This window comes from Solanum stenotomum, chromosome 10 (genome assembly GCF_019186545.1).
Source record: "Solanum stenotomum isolate F172 chromosome 10, ASM1918654v1, whole genome shotgun sequence".
In the NCBI taxonomy this organism is placed as follows: domain Eukaryota; kingdom Viridiplantae; phylum Streptophyta; class Magnoliopsida; order Solanales; family Solanaceae; genus Solanum; species Solanum stenotomum.
The window spans coordinates 54,094,380-54,114,113 of record NC_064291.1 but is presented as its reverse complement, the minus strand read 5'-3'; the positions used below and the strand labels follow the sequence as shown (position 1 = coordinate 54,114,113).

Here is a 19,734-nt window from a genome sequence, read left to right as displayed (position 1 = left end):
TTTTCACCCAACAACATTATTTTTTTGCATTTGGAAAATAGTTAGTATTAATTACCTTTTTAATGGGACAACAACTCTTGTGGACAAATAATAAATTTTGTTAAAGCTATTCAAAATTAAATATGTATGTATATAAGGTAATACTTTTATGAATATTTTTTATACATACCCAATATAGTTTCTGACAAAAATGTTCATTGTATATGACTATGCTATTAAATAAATTCATTGGTTTTAAATCAATAGATAAAATTATAGTAATGTAAATATTGAAATTTTACTTTAAATTATTCAATTTTGTGTAATATATCTATTCTATTTTCATGAGTCACACTATATTTATGCTAAATATGAGTAGGAATTTCATGATAATTCCATGTTGTTCTATCCATATAATTAGTAACTTGAATTTATCAACAATTAAATTATTTTTACATAGTAATAATTAAGAAAATAATTTTAAAATATTTAAATGTTAAAACTTAGAAGGTTCCATTCGTCAAACAGTAAACAGGCGCCTTCTCTGTTAAGACCAAAGTCTATTCTCATCTTCTTCACTCTCTTTCTCTCACTATTTTTCACTCTCTCTCTATTTCTCCGGCACCGTTTCCGGCGAAACTCCGGCCCGGAACTTTCTTCCTGTCTCTCTGTAATCTTAAACTCCTCGAAACTTCCCATCAACCGGGGTAAAAAACGTGGCAAAAACCAAACACTATGACTTAGGACCACTATAATCCAAAAAAACTTTTCTCTTCCGATTCTACCGGAGTCTCTCATGGACCACCGCCCGTCACCCAATTTCCCTCCTTTGCCGGAGACATTCCCCGGATGAAAATGCATACCTAATGAATTCACAAAATGCCCCTTGAAAACACCAAATTTACATAAAGCTTTTGCATTTTGATTTCATAAGGATTCAGCAAAAAGAAAATCATCATACATTAATAATTATAGGGGCTTTTCTGGTATTTAACAAATGGCGTCTGCTCCAAATACAACTACTGCTTTAGCTACTGTGGAATCGACCGTCGGCGTTGGCGTTGGCGTTGGCGGCGGCTCAGCTGATGAACTTAATGCTAAGGCAGTGCATAAGAGATATGAAGGGTTGGTGATGGTACGGACTAAAGCTGTAAAAGGGAAAGGGGCTTGGTATTGGGCTCACCTTGAGCCGATTTTGGTTCAGAATTCTGATACTGGACTTCCTAAAGCCGTCAAGCTTCGTTGTTCTTTATGCGACGCTGTTTTCTCTGCTTCAAACCCTTCACGAACTGCTTCTGAACATCTCAAAAGAGGGACTTGTCCCAATTTCAATTCTGTTGCAAAACCCATTTCGTCAGTGCCGCCTTCTCCGTCAACTACCGTCGCCTTGTCGCCGGTGTCTCCTACTCCATCACATCAGCAGCAGCAGCAGAATCATCGTAAACGGAGCTCTTCCGGTGGTGGGGGTGGGGTACGTGGGGGGAGTTCAAGTTGTGGCGGTAATGGTGGGGTTGGGGGGAGTGTGACGACGTCGTATCAAGTTCCACCTTTAGCTATTGTTGATCCAACAAGATTTGCAGTAGAGTTAGCCTATTCCCCTGGTGTTTCAATGGCTACCTCAATTGTCACTGCCGCCGGTACTGGTGGCAGTACGCCGGGAAGTGGTGGTGGTGGTGCTGTGTATGGGCAGCAGCATTTGATGTTGTCAGGTGGTAAAGAGGATTTAGGAGCTTTAGCTATGTTGGAAGATAGTGTGAAGAAGCTAAAAAGTCCTAAAGCATCGCCTGGTCCAACATTAAGCAAATCCCAAATTGATTCTGCACTTGATTATCTTGCTGATTGGGTGTATGAATGTTGTGGGTCGGTCTCGTTTTCGAGTCTTGAGCATCCAAAGTTTAAAGCTTTCTTAAACCAAGTTGGTTTGCCACCATTGTCAAGGAGGGATTTTGCTGGTTCAAGGCTTGATGCTAAGTACGAGGAAGTAAAGGTTGAATCGGAGGCGAAAATTCGAGATGCTATGTTCTTTCAGGTTGCATCCGATGGTTGGAAGTCAAAGAATTATGGGCACGTTGGTGAAGAAAATTTGGTTAATTTGTCTGTGAATCTTCCCAATGGGACCAGTGTGTTCAGAAGAGCAGTGTTCACTAGTGGATACGTGCATTCGAAATACGCAGAGGAGATTTTTATGGAGACCATTTCTGAAATATGTGGGAACAATTTGCACCAATGTGTAGGTATAGTTGCAGACAAGTTTAAGGCCAAGGCTTTGAGGAACTTAGAGGATCAGCATCATTGGATGGTTAATGTTTCTTGTCAGTATGAAGCGTTTAATAGTTTGGTTAAGGATTTTGGTAAGGAGCTTCCTTTGTTCAAGAATGTAACTGAGAATTGCTTAAAGCTTGCGAATTTCGTTAATAATAAGTCTCAAGTTCGAAATAGTTTTCACAAATATCAGTTGCAGGAGTATGGGCATGCTGGTTTACTAAGAGTACCGTTGCGTGGTTATGAAAGATCAGATTTTGGACCTGTGTACACGTTGGTGGAGGATATTCTTAGCTCAGCACGAGCACTTCAATTAGTATTGTTGGATGAATCCTATAAGATATTGTCTATGGAAGAGCAAATTGCTAGGGATCTCGAAGAGATGATGAGGAGCCCACATTTTTGGAATGAACTGGAAGCAGTGCATTCACTGGTAAAACTGATTAAGTCAATGGCACAGGATATCCAAACAGAGAAGCCGCGTGTAGGGCAGTGCCTTCCTCTTTGGGAGGAGCTTAGGGTGAAAGTGAAGGATTGGTGCTCAAAGTTTCACGTTGCAGAAGGACCTGTAGAGAAAGTAATTGAAAGGAGATTCAACAAGAATTATCATCCTGCCTGGGCTGCCGCATTTATACTTGACCCTCTCTATCTGATTAGAGACACTAGTGGCAAGTACTTGCCTCCGTTTAAATGTTTGACACCGGAGCAAGAGAAAGACGTGGACAAGCTCATTACCCGGCTTGTGTCTAGGGATGAAGCTCACATTGCATTAATGGAGCTTATGAAATGGAGAACTGAAGGACTTGATCCTGTGTATGCTCAAGCTGTACAATTGAAGCAAAGGGATCCCAGCACCGGAAAGATGAAGATTGCAAATCCGCAAAGTAGTAGACTTGTGTGGGAAACTCACCTCACTGAATTTAAGTCACTTGGCAAAGTGGCAGTTAGGCTAATCTTCCTTCGTGCAAGTTCATGCGGTTTTAAGTGCAACTGGTCTGTCTTGAAATGGGTGAATGCCCATTCTCATTCAAGAGTGGGAATGGACAAGGCTCAGAAATTGATATTTATCGCCGCTCACTCAAAGCTTCAGAGGAGGGATTGTTCTAGTGATGAAGATAAAGATGCTGAGCTCTTTTCCCTGGCAAACAGTGAGGATGATGTGCTAAATGAGGTTTTTGTTGATACATCCTCTGTGTAGTGTTCCTTTTTCTTATTTATGACTACAACTGTAGGAATTTTTTCCTGGAGAAATGAAATTCTTTCCGCACTATGGTACGTGCTTTCACTTTTTAATCTTAAGAAGAATTTTCGTAGTGCTCTTGGATATGGAGGATTATTGATTCTTGCATAAGCAGAGTTCAGTCTTATAATCTGCGGTATGAACACAGTAGCTTCTTGCTTGGTTACACAAAGCTGATTGAGAGAAGTTGCAGGACAGAAGTATTGTACTGCTTTTATTCTTAGGTAGTTTTGAATTCATAATATATGTGGAGGGGAAGGTTTTTGTTTCCCGTTCTTGTAAGATCAGAAATTTTACTCTTTGATAGATCCTATTAATTTGATGAAAGTTCGTTCAGTTTTTGCCTTAAAGCTTTACAGTCATTATTTAGTTATATCCGGTTTAGTTACCTCGCAGTAGTCATGACAGAAATTTGCACGTCTTACTTCAATGGTAGAATTTGTCTAATGCTGAGCTGGAAGTTAGTTTTATACAAAACTAATCCTTTAAAATGATTCATTGAATGGTCTTATTCTCATGATAAATTTGCATCCAATGGTCAGTTCTTCAGACTCCGTTGATAGATGTCAGCTGGTTAACAAATGCAACATTGCATGGAGATTCTGTACTTGGAAGATTATTACAGATGAGATTCTGCTGAAGGTTCTGTGCCTATACCATACCTCTCCGCTGCAATCTGGTATCAATCCACGCTCTCAATATCATTCTGGCAAGGTCTGGTATGAGCAACAAGTGCTTTTCCCCTAGTTGTTGAGATTCTACAGTTGTGAAGAGCTATTACTGTTGTCGTTGGCTTGTTAACATGCTATTTTAACCAGTTAGAACTTATCATTTCGTATTTGTTTTCGACCTTTTTAGTATTCTTTACTTTACTTTTGCCCTCTTTTTTATTTGTGTTCTTGAATACTAGATGCTTCCTTTTTTTGTTCCGAGTAATAATCCAACTCAATACCTAAGGATATGGTCTAGTGGTCAATGAAGTGGGCTGAGAACCATGAGATCTCAAGTTCAAACTCCAGCAGAGACAAAAAACACTAGATGATTTATTATCATCTGCCCTAGCCTCGGTGGACAGAGTTAACTGACCTGTTGCTGGTGGGAGGTGATAGATATCCCATGGAATTAGTCGAGATGCGCTCAAAGCGATCCCGAACACCACGGTTATTAAAAAAAAAGAAAAAGGAAGACTATTTCAACTCATTATTATTTACCAACTGAAGTATTACTTAGTGCAATGCTTATTTCTTGATTCAGAAGTATTTGACAAGGTCTAGTCACTGTGGATAGACCATGGTAAGAAGCTATTGATTGGTTGGCAAAACCGTTTGATCACAGATGAAGAGGATATTATGGAAACGATTTCACCTGAACATTTTCGGATAAAAGGACTGAGGTTGTTTCAGTCTAATGTAAACTATGCAACTAAGGTTTTGCTAGCTTTGGCAACAACCCCTTTTTGTCAAGGACATTTGATCAATCTTTATAGCTGTAAGAGCACTTCCAACAACTGACTCTTGGCAACCCCACCATGAAAGAAGTGGAAGTCTTTTGAAAAAATGGTTGTTGTTTTGGGATAAAGAAAAAGTTGATTTATTAGGTAACTTCTCACTTAAAACATTTTCTTAACTTGTGATGTTCATGCAGGGTCATTGGATGATGCAAAGTTGTGAGAGGACCCAAAGTTGAAGAATACTGTCGGCATGAAGCAACACACCTACACAAGAGAGATGCTTGATAGCGACATGGCAACGAAGATTGATGAATTTTGCTGGTTACCGGATGACTTTCATTAATGAAAAAACATCATTACCTGGTAATAGTTTAAATTTTATCCGTTTTTCACCGTTGTTTTTACTTTCAAATGATGCATTCATCATAATTTGGATATTGTTTAAAGTAATCTTTATATTCTTAGAATTTGATTTAACTTGGCACCTCCCACATTTTCATTGACTTCACTTTTACCATTGTATTCATGAACAGTGAAAGAACTATATTCTCATGCTTGATATGTGACATTTACTTGCTTTCCATCTATAGTCTAAATGCATCAAGCAATTCTTGGAAAGCTACAACCACAACAATATACCAAGTGTAGTCCCACGCAGTGGGGTCTGAGGAGGGTAGAGTGTACGCAGACCTTACCTCTATCTCAGAGGTGAGGTCGAGAGGCTGTTTCCTTATAGACCCTTGGCTCAGAAATCTTGGAAAGCTCTTGGGAAAAATGTTAGAACGAAAATATCCATTTCTTGAAAAGTGGTGACATGTTTCAATGCCATCCTCGCGAAACCAGGCTCTTACTTTGTTATGGCTGAAATTTCTAACTTTGTTATACGAACGTTTGGATTGAATGTGGGATTATAATCGTGGGATAACCTGGTCCCAAACGATGGATTACGATTAAGCTACCAAAAAGAGATTCTATGACCACACAACAACTGTTGTTAACACATTTTATGGTGTTTTTAGGGAACTTATCTTCTTTGTTTTTCATGTTAAACTTTAGTATGATAGCACTATATGAGAAGATAAAAGGCATATTTCCTTTTTCTCCTTTATTTTCACTATCATTTTTTGGTGGGGTTAAAAGGAGGTTGTTGATTGATTTTGGTACAATGCTTCTTTTTCTATATGCTTAGTACTTTTAACCATAGGCAACTATATGGTAAAATCTTATACAATGATGTTTATACCATTTAAAGCAAAATATTGAGAATGCAGCATAGTGTTCAAATTTCAATGTTGAAAGAAAAATTCACAGTGACCACTATCTAATTGATGTAAACATTCCGAGTTAATTATACAATACTTGTGTTGGTGGGAGATAGCAAATACTCAATGAAAACAATTCTATGTTAATCATTTCTTAGATTATGTTGAATTGTATTGAATCTAATTTTGATTATAAATCCAGCAGTTATCTTATAAAACTAAATTATTTTACTTTATGCTTTAATTTAAGTTTAACTCATAAGATAGTTATATAAGAGTTCCATATTTTGTGCTATACTTTTATGGGTTGGGTGAAAATAAGTAGAAGTAGAACAAAATAACAAAAAAGACCACTGAGGAGTATGGTGATAGTTCGAGCTTGAAAATAAAGTATCTTTCAGTTTTAAATCATGTTGTGAGCTACAACATGAATTTAAAATATACGAGTTAGTGAAATTCGAATATCATATGATTAAATTGAAGGGAACAAGTATGGTGAGGGTCGGGATAAGAAAAGCTCGAATAGAATCAATATTGATATATCGATGCCACCCAATCACACTTTAAAATAAAATAAATTCAATATTTTGATAATCTTGTCTATTTAATATAAATGGGTAATCTACTTTAAAATCTTTCATCCTCTAAATATATGTTTAGACAAAAATCATACAAGATAGATTAAATATCTAGTCAAAAGACTCGAGTTTAAGCTCTATAAGTAAAGAATTTTCCTATAGAAAGTGCTTTTATTCTTGTGGTGAGTTGATTGGGATGAATTTAAAATTATCGAATCAGTGAAATTCGAATATGATATAATTAACTCAAGAAAAAGTTAGAAAAGTGGGGTGGGGAGGTTAGCTAAAAAGGTGTATATGGTACTAGCTCTAATTTGTGGGGTGGGTTGGGGGGTAGGGTAAGGTAGGGTGTTAATTATTATTTTAATTAGTGATTAAAGATTTAAGTGGAGAGACAGAAATTCCTGTCGGCAAGGTATAGTTAAGCTTTAGTCCAAATACTCTAAAACAGACTGCTCACCAAACTATATTCACTATTCTATTTTGAAAATTGTATCTTTCAAACTTTTTTTTCTGCTCGATTTTTGATGTTTGTATTAAAATTCGACTAAATTTGAATTCACGCTTAACACGACTCATTCCTAAAAGCGATACTTCAAAACCTTCTGAACAAAAATGACAGAATCTAATCACTCTGCTACAACTCATGTTCAAACGTTTATGGTTATGCTTCCCTATACTTATAATTTTTCTCCAAAGTTTTTTAAAAGACAAATAAAGTGAGCCAAATAATAATACTAATAAAGAGGTAGAATAATCATTGTTATAGGACGACAAATATTTCATCCCTTTTCTACAAGATTCTTTGCCTTTGTAATCATTTTCCTTTTTTTCTCTTTTCCCTTTTAATCATTTCTTTCTCTACCTACTCTTTACATAACATGTATCGTATTCTTTTGTATTTTTTTTATTTTTTTTCCATCGAGAAAACGGTTAGTTTGGAAGGAAAAAAATAATCAGTAATCACTTAATATAAATTAAAGTCAAAAAAGTTGAAAATGAATTTTCAACAATTTGAATACCTTTTTTCTGTTGAGTCAAATGAATTAAGGGCGTGTGATTATTTTTCGAAATTCCGAAAAGATGTTTGTCGGTATTTAATTAATTGAAGAGGAAAATATTTATTAGCATGATGTTAAGTAACAATAGTAGCAAACGGTCGTTCGGAATGGTTTAGTTAGTTTGGAGAATATTCACATTGATAATTCAGGATTAATTCCTTAATGTCTTTTGAGATGAATCTGTCACATGAGAGAGTGCAGTGAATTATATTCCAAAAAAAAAAGTAGCAAACCTGGTATTTTGATGAAATATGGTTGTATAAAAGATGGGTAATGAATTAATAATAATAATAATAAATTGTTGGTTAAAAAGTTATGAACTTATAAGTTAGAGATGATTATGAAGAAAAATTGACTTACAAGTTACACCTTTTTTTCCTCTCTTTGCACCTTTTTGGTGGAAAATATTTTCTAAAAATAATTTTGATAAAAAACAAAAGATTTCTAATTTTTTTCTTTAAAAATAATATTTTATATTGATGGTGTATTCGCCATCCTTCGCACATCTCATTTTCACTCCACCTCTGTCGCTCCCGACCACCACCACACACTTGACACTCCTATCCCAGCCCACACCTCTATTTATCTTGATTATGATACTTTTTACGTTTCAATTTTTTTGTCTGATTTTGATTTGACACGGAGTTTAAGAAAGTTACAAAAAAAAATTGCCAAAAATTGAAGATATACATTCTTTTTAAAACAAGAATCAAAGGAAAGTAAGAAAACAAATTAAAATGGAGAGAAATATTATTTTTTAACTACGATCAAACACAAAATAATAAGTAAGAAATCCGCTTATTTTTATGGGGAAATATTTCTTTCGTATCGAACACACCCTTTACCTTCGTTTGATTTTGACTTGACACAATGTTTTAGAAAGTAAAAAATACTTTTGAATCTTGTGATTTTGAACATATCATATGTAAAATTAAAATAATGATTTATCAAAAAAAAAAGATACATTCTTTTTAAAACAGACTAAACAAATAAGATAAGCAAATTAGAATAAAGAAAAATATTTTTTTTTTACTTACACTCCTAACACAAAAAAAATAGGTAAGGAATCCGCTTATTTTATATAAAAAAAAAAAAACATTTCCTTTTGTACCGAACATACCCTTTACCTTGTGAGTTTTCAGATTGATCCTCTTAAAAAGTTAGATATTTACCCAATAAAAGAAGGATAAATTTGAGAATCACATGTCTTTTCTATCCATAATGGTCCAACAATTTATTTCCTAGTACAAAATAAGTAAATTGGTTTTGTGAGGTCATATTCATAGACATTTTTTGAAGTCTTTTTTTATTAATTTTAATATAAAAATAAAAAAGATATATATAAGAGGCAAAAAAGGATTACAGTGAGATAGATTCTTAAGGAAAAAGAAAAGATACGGATAAATAGTACTACAATATACTTTATTATATATAGTTTAATTTATACTGTTGTTTCACATGGTACAGTATTATTTGTGCCTTGTGACATTATTGGGACCAACCATTTTCTTTCGTCTTCATTACGTTCCCAATTAGTATTTAAAAAGCTCTTTTTCTTTTCTTCTCCTTTTTAACTCTTTTTTTATTTTTATGTTTGATATATAAGTAAAAATATTTATTTTTAATATAAACAAATATTTGAAAGTGATGGTTGGAGGTAGAGATTTGGTGTGTTCGTGTTGAGTTTTACAAAATGAAGTGTGTTGAACGATAAAGAGGAAACAATTAATTGGAACGATATTGATGGAACTTGTTTTTTTACTTCTACTAGAGAAGTCATTTAATCTGTCTTTAATTAATTATATTATTTTTGTAATTTTATCTGAAAAGAAAAGGGAAAAGGAATTGGTGGGGCTTGCAATATATATTTAAATTGACGAATAATAAAATGAGATAAAAAGATTCAACCTATGGAATCTCACGTGTATAATATGGCAGACCTACTATAGTACTATTAAAAATGGTCCATTTTTTTTTTATCTATACAAGGCTGATAATATATTTTTTGATAAATAATGTGTTTATCTGAATATTATATATACAAGAATTAATTTTGAAAAAAATTAAAAAACAGTTGAGTTTTGGATAATATAGCCAATGTCTTCAAATATTATAATCACTCTATTTATATACAATCTAGACAAATATTATAAAAGATAATGGTACTATAGGCATAAACGTATATACCCTTATGGGTACAGATTTAATTGAACTCATGATAACTTTCGACATGGAGCATAATTCAATACAATTATAATAAATACTAGATATGAACCTATAATTAACTTTAAAATATAATGAGTTCAATGCCAAAAATCTTTTTCAATGAACCCATAGAGTTGAACTTCAAATTCACCTCCGGTGTGGGTGAGGAATGAAGATAAGATGTGTTAGAGGGTGAATGTGACACAATTAACGTGAGAATATCACTTGTAGAACTTGTTTTTCCTGCTTATATTGAAGAAGTCATTTTCTTCATTTTTAAAAGCTTGTTTTCCTTTGAAAAAGTATCTTATAAAGAATTTAATAACCGCTCTCCATACCGGACACACCTAATTACTTCTGACTTAATAAAATATTCTGAACTTTTACCTTATTAGCGACTAATACTATGGGGTGGTTGAGGAGGACAAAAAAAACAAATTAGAGGATACAACATCATTTCAAAATGGAATTGAATGGAAGAAGTCCATGTTATGTTAGCTTAAATTAAGGACAGTTCCAGGGTTCTGGGCATCATGATCCTAAGTTTGATTGTGATTGAATAACCATTTACAACCTCAAAGTGAAAAAAAAAAAAAAAAAATCACATGTTGGACATTTGGGACCATAGACATACTATAACACTACACAATTCCACTAAATGGCCCTTCACTACATTCATTTTTATCTTACATTTGTGAGTACCCATCTTCCACCAACACTTAAAAAAGTAGTTATTGACGGTAACTGATTTGGAGATGAGTTAAGTATATATTAAATTTTGTATAGAAAATATCATATTCAGTAGTTATTTAGGAGGTAAGTTATTTATAAATAAAAGAAATACAATGCTTGATTTATAATTTGAAAATCTGCGCATAATTCTAATAGATATATAAGTTATGAGAGAATAATTTTTATGGAGATATCAAACAACCCCTAATTGAACAGTCAAAGAGATTATGAGATGACCATTATTTTTAGGTACTCATTATAATTTCTAGTGGTTATTATGCATAAAATTGAACTCAAAATTAAAATTCATTATTTTATCATAACTTATTAATTAATATTTATGTGACTATATAAAAGAAAATATATATTCTGAAATACGTCATAACATTTGTGTGACTATTTAAAATCCATCACTATGTTTATTTGTTATGAAATTTTTCTTCAAGTCATTTTATTTGAAGTTGCAATCAAACCTATTTTTCAAGAAAAAAGTTCTTTGCGTAAAATGACAAATTTTAAGTTAACTTGTTTTAAAATATAAAAAAAATATATGTATTTCTCCTTGAAACAAAAATAATAGTATTATATTGTCTACATATCTTATGCGTTTTACATTGTATTCACGATTTAAATCCATGCTATTTTATCACACGGCAATAATTTTTACTGCTACGATGTCAAGCATTTTCTCCTAAAGAAATTAATATTATTGTGGAACGTACTGGAGGGAGACATACTCATAGAGGAACATGGTAGTTCAAAATTCAAATACTAATTTTTTTTGTTAAAATAGAGCTTTCACAGAACAACAGACCAAATTATTACTGCTATTTGGCATATATTAATTTCCCATCTAAGTTGCTATCATTATTGTAATTAATACACTTAAATTCTTCATCTTCCTTTTTCTCCTAATTATACCCCACTCCACGTTCTTGATTAAACATTAATCATCTTCTTTTTTAATAGTTACTTAAAGGACTAGGGTGGATCTAGAGGTCTAGTTATGAGTTCACGTAAATTCAATTAATTATGGTCAAATTCTCTATATATGTATAGTGAACAATTTTTATTTGTTGAATTTAAAAAATCAAGAAATAATTTATTATTTCATATCTATTTTATCTTATTATTAAGTACAATATTAGTTTCAATTTATTTTCCAATGAGTAAGATAACTCAAACTTTAATGAGTCGTTTGATATGGGGGATAAAAGATAATAATTCTGGAATATAATATAAGAATATTTTGCCATCCGTTTTCCTAGGGTATTAATTAATTCTGAGACAATTTATTCCACAATTTATGTGACAATAGTGCGATTAGTTATATATATATATATATGGTGATCAGATAACTAAAATGAGATATCACAATCTATGGAATAACTTTATTTATCACATTCCACACCAAAAAAAACCTAATAAAATATTTAATTATAAATTCATTTATTATTGCAATACTATTAACTTGAAAAAGTTATAATATTTTATAAATTTTAAATTTTGAATTCGACTTTATTGGTGCACAATTTTCAAACGTTTTTATCTAACACTTCAATGCTTGTAGTAGTATTTTTTTTTTTTTACGTAGCTCTAGCATTAGTTTAATGATATAGGTTGACAAATACATGAAGATCCACTTTTGCTTACTTTTGGGGGGTATATTTACCCTATGAAAAATTAAATGGAGTGCCCATTATTTTTAGGCTTAAAATACTTTTTATGGCTTAGGTCATACTTATGGTTTATTATTCCTTTTATTAAACTATGTATAGGTGCATAATTATACACGTAGAGTACTTACATGAGGCCAGTATTTGTAGTGGGGTAGTACTCTTTTTGAAAGCAAGTCATAAAATAATAATGAAATTATTTCTGTAAAATTTATATTTATATTTATATATATTTATATGTCACGAATTTAACTAAATCAATTATTGATGCTTCTATTAATAAATATATATGTTATCTAATTTAATGTAGAAATAATTCCAATGTTAATCGGACACGTGGAGTACCAAAAATCATCAATAACAATTTCAGTAATTTTTTTTTTATAAAGAAACAAATAATCAAAAAGGAGAAAAACTCTTAACGATACTTGTTTTACGTCTAGTGGAATTAAATTTAATAACTATCTGCAAAGACAAGGATTTAATTATTTTTGAGTTTGTATGTCAGTGGTTGGATAGTTGAGATTCTTCCACTCTAATTAGACGTAACAAGTTTGAGCTATTGAGTATGAAAAAAAATTATATTCAGTGTCACACAGTACACACATCGTTAAATGAGCTTTACGCCGCGCTATTTCGGACTAGTCTAGCTTCACTGTGAGTATCAAACACCGCAATGAAGTTTGAGGAGGTGATGTGTATGCAATTTTATCCCTACAATAAGATGATAAAAGTGATATTTTCCAACAGACTCCAGCTCAAGCAGCAACGTAGCTATATATAAGGAAGTGTTGTCGATCAAACACATTATCGAAAAAATATACTATGTATATAGAAAGTTATACAAAGTATATAGATAAAAAAAAGTTATTTTTCATACATATATCTTGAATTCTAAATACTCTTAACAAAATTTCCGGTTTTTGTTTGTTCAAGTAAAGCACCTATTCAATAAGCATGACAACGCAAATTAAAGTTGTACGTACAATTACAAGAAATGTAAGATGGCAAATTACATCATTATGTGATGGAAATAATTGTCTTTTTCATCAAGAAGATATTTAAAGGAGATTTGGTGTACAAATCCAAGATTTAGTGGGTTGCTTACCCCAAAAAGTTGTTGTCTGTATTTTAAGTTTAATTAGGTCCACATTATTTCCCTTAGCAGCCCACTTTTTCTACAGTATTCTTAATTATTAACATGTGACATTGTATTTGACCATAATGTTACTCAATATACCAATTGATAATTAATTAATTAATTGTAGCAACTAGTTTGGGATTTGGTGATTAATCTTTACGCTTGTGAGTAACTGAATAATAAATTAAGATAACAGAAGAAGTTTAAAAGAGTCATAATTAATCAAATAATGGTTGATTAAGCGCTAAGAAAGGGAGAAAAAAAAGAGTAGATAGCTTTTAGCCTTCATCATTTGCTTCAACTAATTGAAACGTGGTTTTAATTAATTTCTTATTGCTAGCATTCATGTATCAAAACACTTATCCAATAGTGTTTAAGTTATATGTACGTAATGATCGTGTATAAAAATATTTATATGATCAGATCACTTATTTAATAAATTACTACTGAATTTTTTTTATAATATTAATTAAAAATTTATTAAAATAGTAGATTAATAATCTTTTATAACATGTTCAAGTTGTAAATTTAACCGTCGATCAAAGAATTATGAAGTGTCAAAGATTATAACCGTAAGTAGAGTTAATGGCAGATGTAAAGTACAACTTATAATTTTATGAAATTCAATAACTTTTATTTATATCATATCGTATATATATAATAAGAAATTTACTAAACACTTACCTATATTTGATTATGAATCTCATCTTATAATTAGATATTAATTTGTAGGCAATTGTAGAAACTCGTAAACCTTGAATCTTAAATCCGATCAAGAGGTATTGGGCTACTACTATGATATATGGCCCAATACTTTTTCTAGTTTTAATGCTTTTCCTACTAACCCGGCCCAAAATCTAACCAATCAGAAAGCATTACGTGTCTCATTCGAATACCACAACCGTTAACTGTTTCATTTTCCCTCCATTAATTCTCAACTGTACCTGTACGGAACCAAAACACGAAGCTCTCCACTATACTCCGTTAACCTACGCATTTTCTCCGTCCGGCGCAAGTTAGCACTGTTTTTGTTCGCCGTGTTCCGCCATGGCTAACGCAATTCCAGTTGTTCAGTCGGGTCGGATCCGGGTTGTGAAGCAAGGATCAGGACCGTTGGTTGGACCGGTGGTGTATTGGATGTTTAGAGATCAACGGATAAGAGATAACTGGGCGTTAATCCACGCCGTTGATGAAGCTAACAAGGCAAATGTACCTGTAGCTATTGCTTTCAATTTGTTCGATCAGTTTTTAGGTGCTAAAGCTAGACAGTTAGGGTTTATGCTTAGAGGCCTTGAGAAGCTTCAGGGGAACCTCCAAAGTACTCTTCAAATTCCGTTTTTTCTATTTCAGGTAAACGAAATCGGTATTTACATGTCCGAGCCAGCTTACATGCACAAATATGCATTGCTTTTACAATGTTCATTTTGCACTTATAATTGTGTTGTTATTTACTCCTTCGGTTTCAATTTGTTAGTGTTACTTTCTTTTTTGGTCCGTTTTAAAAGAGAATGCCTCTTTTCTTTATTGAGATTTCAACATGACATATCTAAGACCACTAGATTAAAGAACATTTAGATAAATTAGTATTGCTAGTTACTTACAAAGAAGGGAGAATGTGGAATTTAGATAGCCTCTATTTTTGGAGAACCCGAAGCAGTCTTAGAATGAAATGAGTTGAGTGGCATAGGTATGGAAGATTCATATGGCCAAATACTCCAACTAGTTTTGGGATTTACTGTTCAATCGATTTGGCTGATTAGTTATGATCAAATATGACATTGTGTTTCATTTCATTTTTCATTGCTCCATTTCACATATGTATATGCTTGTAGACGTAAATATTCCCATGATTTTGCGCTGAAACTCCTAAAGTAACCCTTGTATTGATCTCTATGATGTCACACTCTCAATATGTTCTTTTCTTGTCCTTGTTTGTTAGTAGTCCTTTTTAATCTCGTTATGCAATGGCTTGTCTTGAACAGGGAGAAGCTATAGACACAATTCCCAACTTTCTTAAAGAATGTGGAGCTTCTCTTCTGGTAACGGATTTCTCACCGTTGAGGGATGTTAGGAGTTGGAAAGAAAAAATTTGTGAGAGGGTGGATGAATCAGTGACAGTACATGAGGTTGATGCACACAATATTGTTCCTCTTTGGGTGGCATCAGCTAAATTAGAATACAGTGCTAGAACGCTACGGGGTAAAATAAATAAGCTGCTTCCTGAGTATCTGATTGAATTGCCTGCAATAGAGCCTCCTAAGATAAAGTGGTCTTCTTCAAACCCTCCGATAGATTGGCCAAAAATAATTGCAGATGTTGTAAGGTAACATATTCGCGCTGGTCTAACAATCTTGTGATTTATATATTTTTTAGACTACATATGCTATAAATTGACCATTGCACCAGGAAAGGAGCAGAAGTTCCTGAACTTGAATGGTGTGAACCAGGTGAAGACGCTGCATTCGAAGTGTTAATGGGAAGTAAAAAAGGGTTCCTGACTACCAGGTTGAAGACTTATTCAACGGACCGGAACAACCCTCTGAAACCCCAAGCACTTTCTGGTCTCTCTCCTTATTTGCACTTTGGGCAGATATCTGCACAGAGATGTGCTTTAGAAGCAAACAAAGTTCGGAAAAATTATACTCAGGTTGTGGAATCGTATCAGTCTATCTATATTTGTGCTATAATGCTGCTTAATATGAAATCCTACATTTGTGCTATAATTCTGCGTAATATGAAATCATTTCTTCAGTTTATAGAATTAGTTGATAAGTTAGCTCTGCCCTTGTGCAGTATTTCAAACAGATTTTGAACTTTTAGTATATGCTCTTGATTTTCACAAGGTTTTATATTTCCTCATGATTTACTATCCATTATTAGTATCCTGATGTTAAGCTTATATGGTTGATTGCTGCTTATGCAGGCAGTTGACACATTTCTGGAGGAAATGATTGTGCGCAGAGAGCTTTCTGATAACTTCTGCTATTACCAGCCTCAATATGATTCATTATTGGGTGCATGGGAATGGGCGCGTAAAACCTTAATGGAACATGCATCTGATAAACGAGAACATATATACACGTGAGTTAAATGTTTTCATTTGTTTTCTCAGTAGATCTACATTAAGCAAGAAAAGAATAAGATTCTTAACTATCTGTTCGTCTAATCTCTATGAATTCATAAGAATTTTTTTGAAGATGAAACAGAAAGCTTGTCGTTAGATGCTAGTATTTACTCTTTATATGATATTGAAGTTGGAAGTGAATATGGTCTTTTGCAGGCGAGAGCAATTGGAGAAGGCGCAAACTGCAGACCCTGTAAGTTACCTTTTCATCTAACTGTTACATAACAAAAAGTGCCAAAAGAATGATAATATTTGGTAGTGAGCGAAGAGTTATCGATCTGATTCGAAGACTTTAGCATGGCCCTGCTATTTCACCTGTTGCTTTTAGGTTTCTAACAGGATCCTCCTCACATCTTGCAATGACATGGTCTTCTTTTCATGTGTTTCAGTTGCTATACATTCAAATATACTTCCAACTAGTTAATCGTTTTATTGTTTGTTTCAGCTGTGGAATGCTTCTCAATTAGAGATGGTTCATTATGGGAAAATGCATGGTTTTATGAGGCAAGTAATACTTCTCCATATTTATCCTGCTCAGTGACTCCGGCCCGATGCATTATAATATGGTCTTCTGCGTCATTTAATTATGCTTCTCACTTCTCTAGCAAACATGAATAAGGTCGCAAAATTTTACAGAACAGGCAAAAGGAAAAAAACAGAAATTTATTGTTGTGCTTTCCTAAGTTCCAGATTGCAAATTTTTATGCAGGATGTATTGGGCTAAAAAGATACTGGAATGGACAAGTGGACCAGAAGAAGCTCTGGCTATCACAATATATTTAAATGATAAGGTAATCTAATCTCTCTGCACTAAAAGATTTGCATTTTTTAGAGATGCATCAGATTTCTGATCTGAAATATTGTTGTTTTGCAGTATCATATAGATGGAAGAGATCCTAGTGGTTATGTTGGATGCATGTGGTCAATATGTGGCGTACACGACCAGGTTCTTACTGCAACATGCTTAATGTTGTTTGAACACTTCAAAAATGTTGACGGGTTGAGTTGTCAGATCTTCCAAAAATAGTGCATTGCATTTTTGGATGATCCAACACGAGTACGGACAACATTTTTGAAGAGTCTGATCTACAAAAAACACTTTCCAAAATAAACAAATTTTAAGGTTATGAAAGCTTGTAACTTTGGTGAAAACTATGTTATACCACATTTTGTATGCTTGGATTCAGTAACTGCAACTGAGTTTTTTTTCATGTTTGGCCTTCAGGGTTGGCGAGAACGCCCGGTATTTGGGAAAATCAGGTACATGAACTACGCAGGTTGCAAGAGGAAGTTTAACGTGGAGGGATATATTTCATACGTTAAGAGGCTAGTAGGTGAAAGCAAGAAAAGAAAAGCAGAAGTAATTTTGGACAAAAAGGCAAAAGAATTGCGTAATTAGCATTATTGAAAGGCTTTATTAATGTCATCAAAAGTCATGTACTCCTGGATTTGCAGAGATTGATAATTGTTTAGTAACTAACCTTTTTATTTCTTTTGTAACTTATGAACCTTATAGACCTCAGTATATAGATCCTTTTTGAACAAACCAAAATGAGAATACATTGGACGGTCATTCCTATTTTGCTAGTTTATGGAATGTTTCAGCTGATTGGTGTTTAAAACGACAGAATAATCGCGTATTAAGGATAAGTGCTTAGGAGCAGAGAAGCATCGAGTCCGAAGCCAAAAGAGACCACTTTTTTAAGCAAAGTGTTTGAATCTTTTGGTGAAATGGTCCGATAGACCCTTGTACTTGTATGTGTTTGTATTCTGAACCCTTTTACTCTATACTTTATCAACTGGACTCTAAACTTATTAAAATACAATATTTGAAACTGTTCTGACCATTGACCAAATGTCCAAATCTATGTGGCATAAATATTGTTGAGTTGGAAAAATGTGTGAATATACTCGCTTTCAAGCACGTAAATACACTATATTTTATTTAAAAATATTATCTTTTATCAAAAAAAACTTATTTCTTCATTAACCCACTCCCACCCCACCCCAATTTCTCTTCTTCTCCAACACTCTTCCCACCCCTAACCCTAAACTTTCTTCTCTGGTTCTTCAACAAAATCACTCACCATACTCATTCTTTTCTTTTCTTCAAAATCACTCGTCATACACTTTCTTTTTCTTCTTCAACCTACTTTCCTCTTTGCAACAAATCAAAACTCCATCATTAATTTCTTTTTTCAGCCCCTATTTTCCTAAATTCTTAGTCTTTTTAATTTTAAAAAGTTGAAACCATTGTTTGTGTTAGTTAGATTCAAAGAGGAGGTATGATATGCATTAACGTAAAGGGTGATGATGGGTATTGAAAAAGTTGAAAACTCCATTGATAAGCTTGAGAAAGCTTGAAGAACAACAAATGGGTCTTATAAATTTGTGAAATTAATTCAAATTTGTGATTAGCTCGTTGGATTTGTGTTAGTAAACTTATATTGAAATTTCACATCAAATAAAGAAGAATTTCATCTATTTGGCATGAATTTGATGCTCAAATTGTAAGAATATTTGAAGGTTGAAGAACATAAATTAATACCAAACACATTTAAATGATTTATAGAGGATTTCATATGAACAAAAGTAAACTCTTTCAAAGAGGTATTCCATTTTGTTATGTATAATTTCATAGGGCACAATGGATATGATCATAATGAGAAAATTGAATGGGCATTTCGTCGTCATCGTAAAATTTGAATAAAATTATTGTTATTTTTAAAATGAAAAATAATTTATGACTATTTAAAAAAATTCAGAATTTACAAAATTTAAATATTTGAATTTTTTTTATTTTCTTAATATTTAATTTCTGATGTGTCATTAAAAAATAACATGGAATTACATGTGTAAGAGGTTGGATTACACCCACAAAGATCTGATGAGAAAAATGTTTAAAATACAGTGTTTTAACGAATTTAAGGGTTTAGTTGACAAAAGGTTAAGTAGGAGGGTTTAGAATACAAATGCATACAAGTATAAAGGTTCATCAAATCATTTTGCCCAATCTTTTCATTG

At 32.9% G+C, this 19,734-nt stretch overlaps 3 protein-coding genes across 4 annotated transcripts in view; 2 read left to right on the top strand and 1 right to left on the bottom strand.

The window, feature by feature from the left end:
- The window catches only part of LOC125878425 (ATP-dependent Clp protease proteolytic subunit-related protein 2, chloroplastic), a 204,749-nt gene that overhangs the window by 69,617 nt on the left and 115,398 nt on the right, over positions 1–19,734 (bottom strand). The window lies entirely within an intron of this gene.
- On the top strand, positions 518–3,817 carry LOC125878403 (uncharacterized). Its single transcript, XM_049559650.1, has one exon. The coding sequence runs from the start codon at positions 977–979 to the stop codon at positions 3,437–3,439; it is 2,463 nt and encodes an 820-aa protein (XP_049415607.1). The 5' UTR covers positions 518–976; the 3' UTR covers positions 3,440–3,817.
- Positions 14,532–18,297, top strand: LOC125878418 (deoxyribodipyrimidine photo-lyase). Its single transcript, XM_049559666.1, has 9 exons — positions 14,532–14,936; positions 15,569–15,909; positions 15,993–16,233; positions 16,510–16,667; positions 16,867–16,903; positions 17,156–17,214; positions 17,420–17,501; positions 17,585–17,656; positions 17,936–18,297. Exons 1-9 carry the CDS (start codon positions 14,634–14,636, stop codon positions 18,107–18,109), a joined length of 1,467 nt encoding a protein of 488 aa, XP_049415623.1. The 5' UTR covers positions 14,532–14,633; the 3' UTR covers positions 18,110–18,297.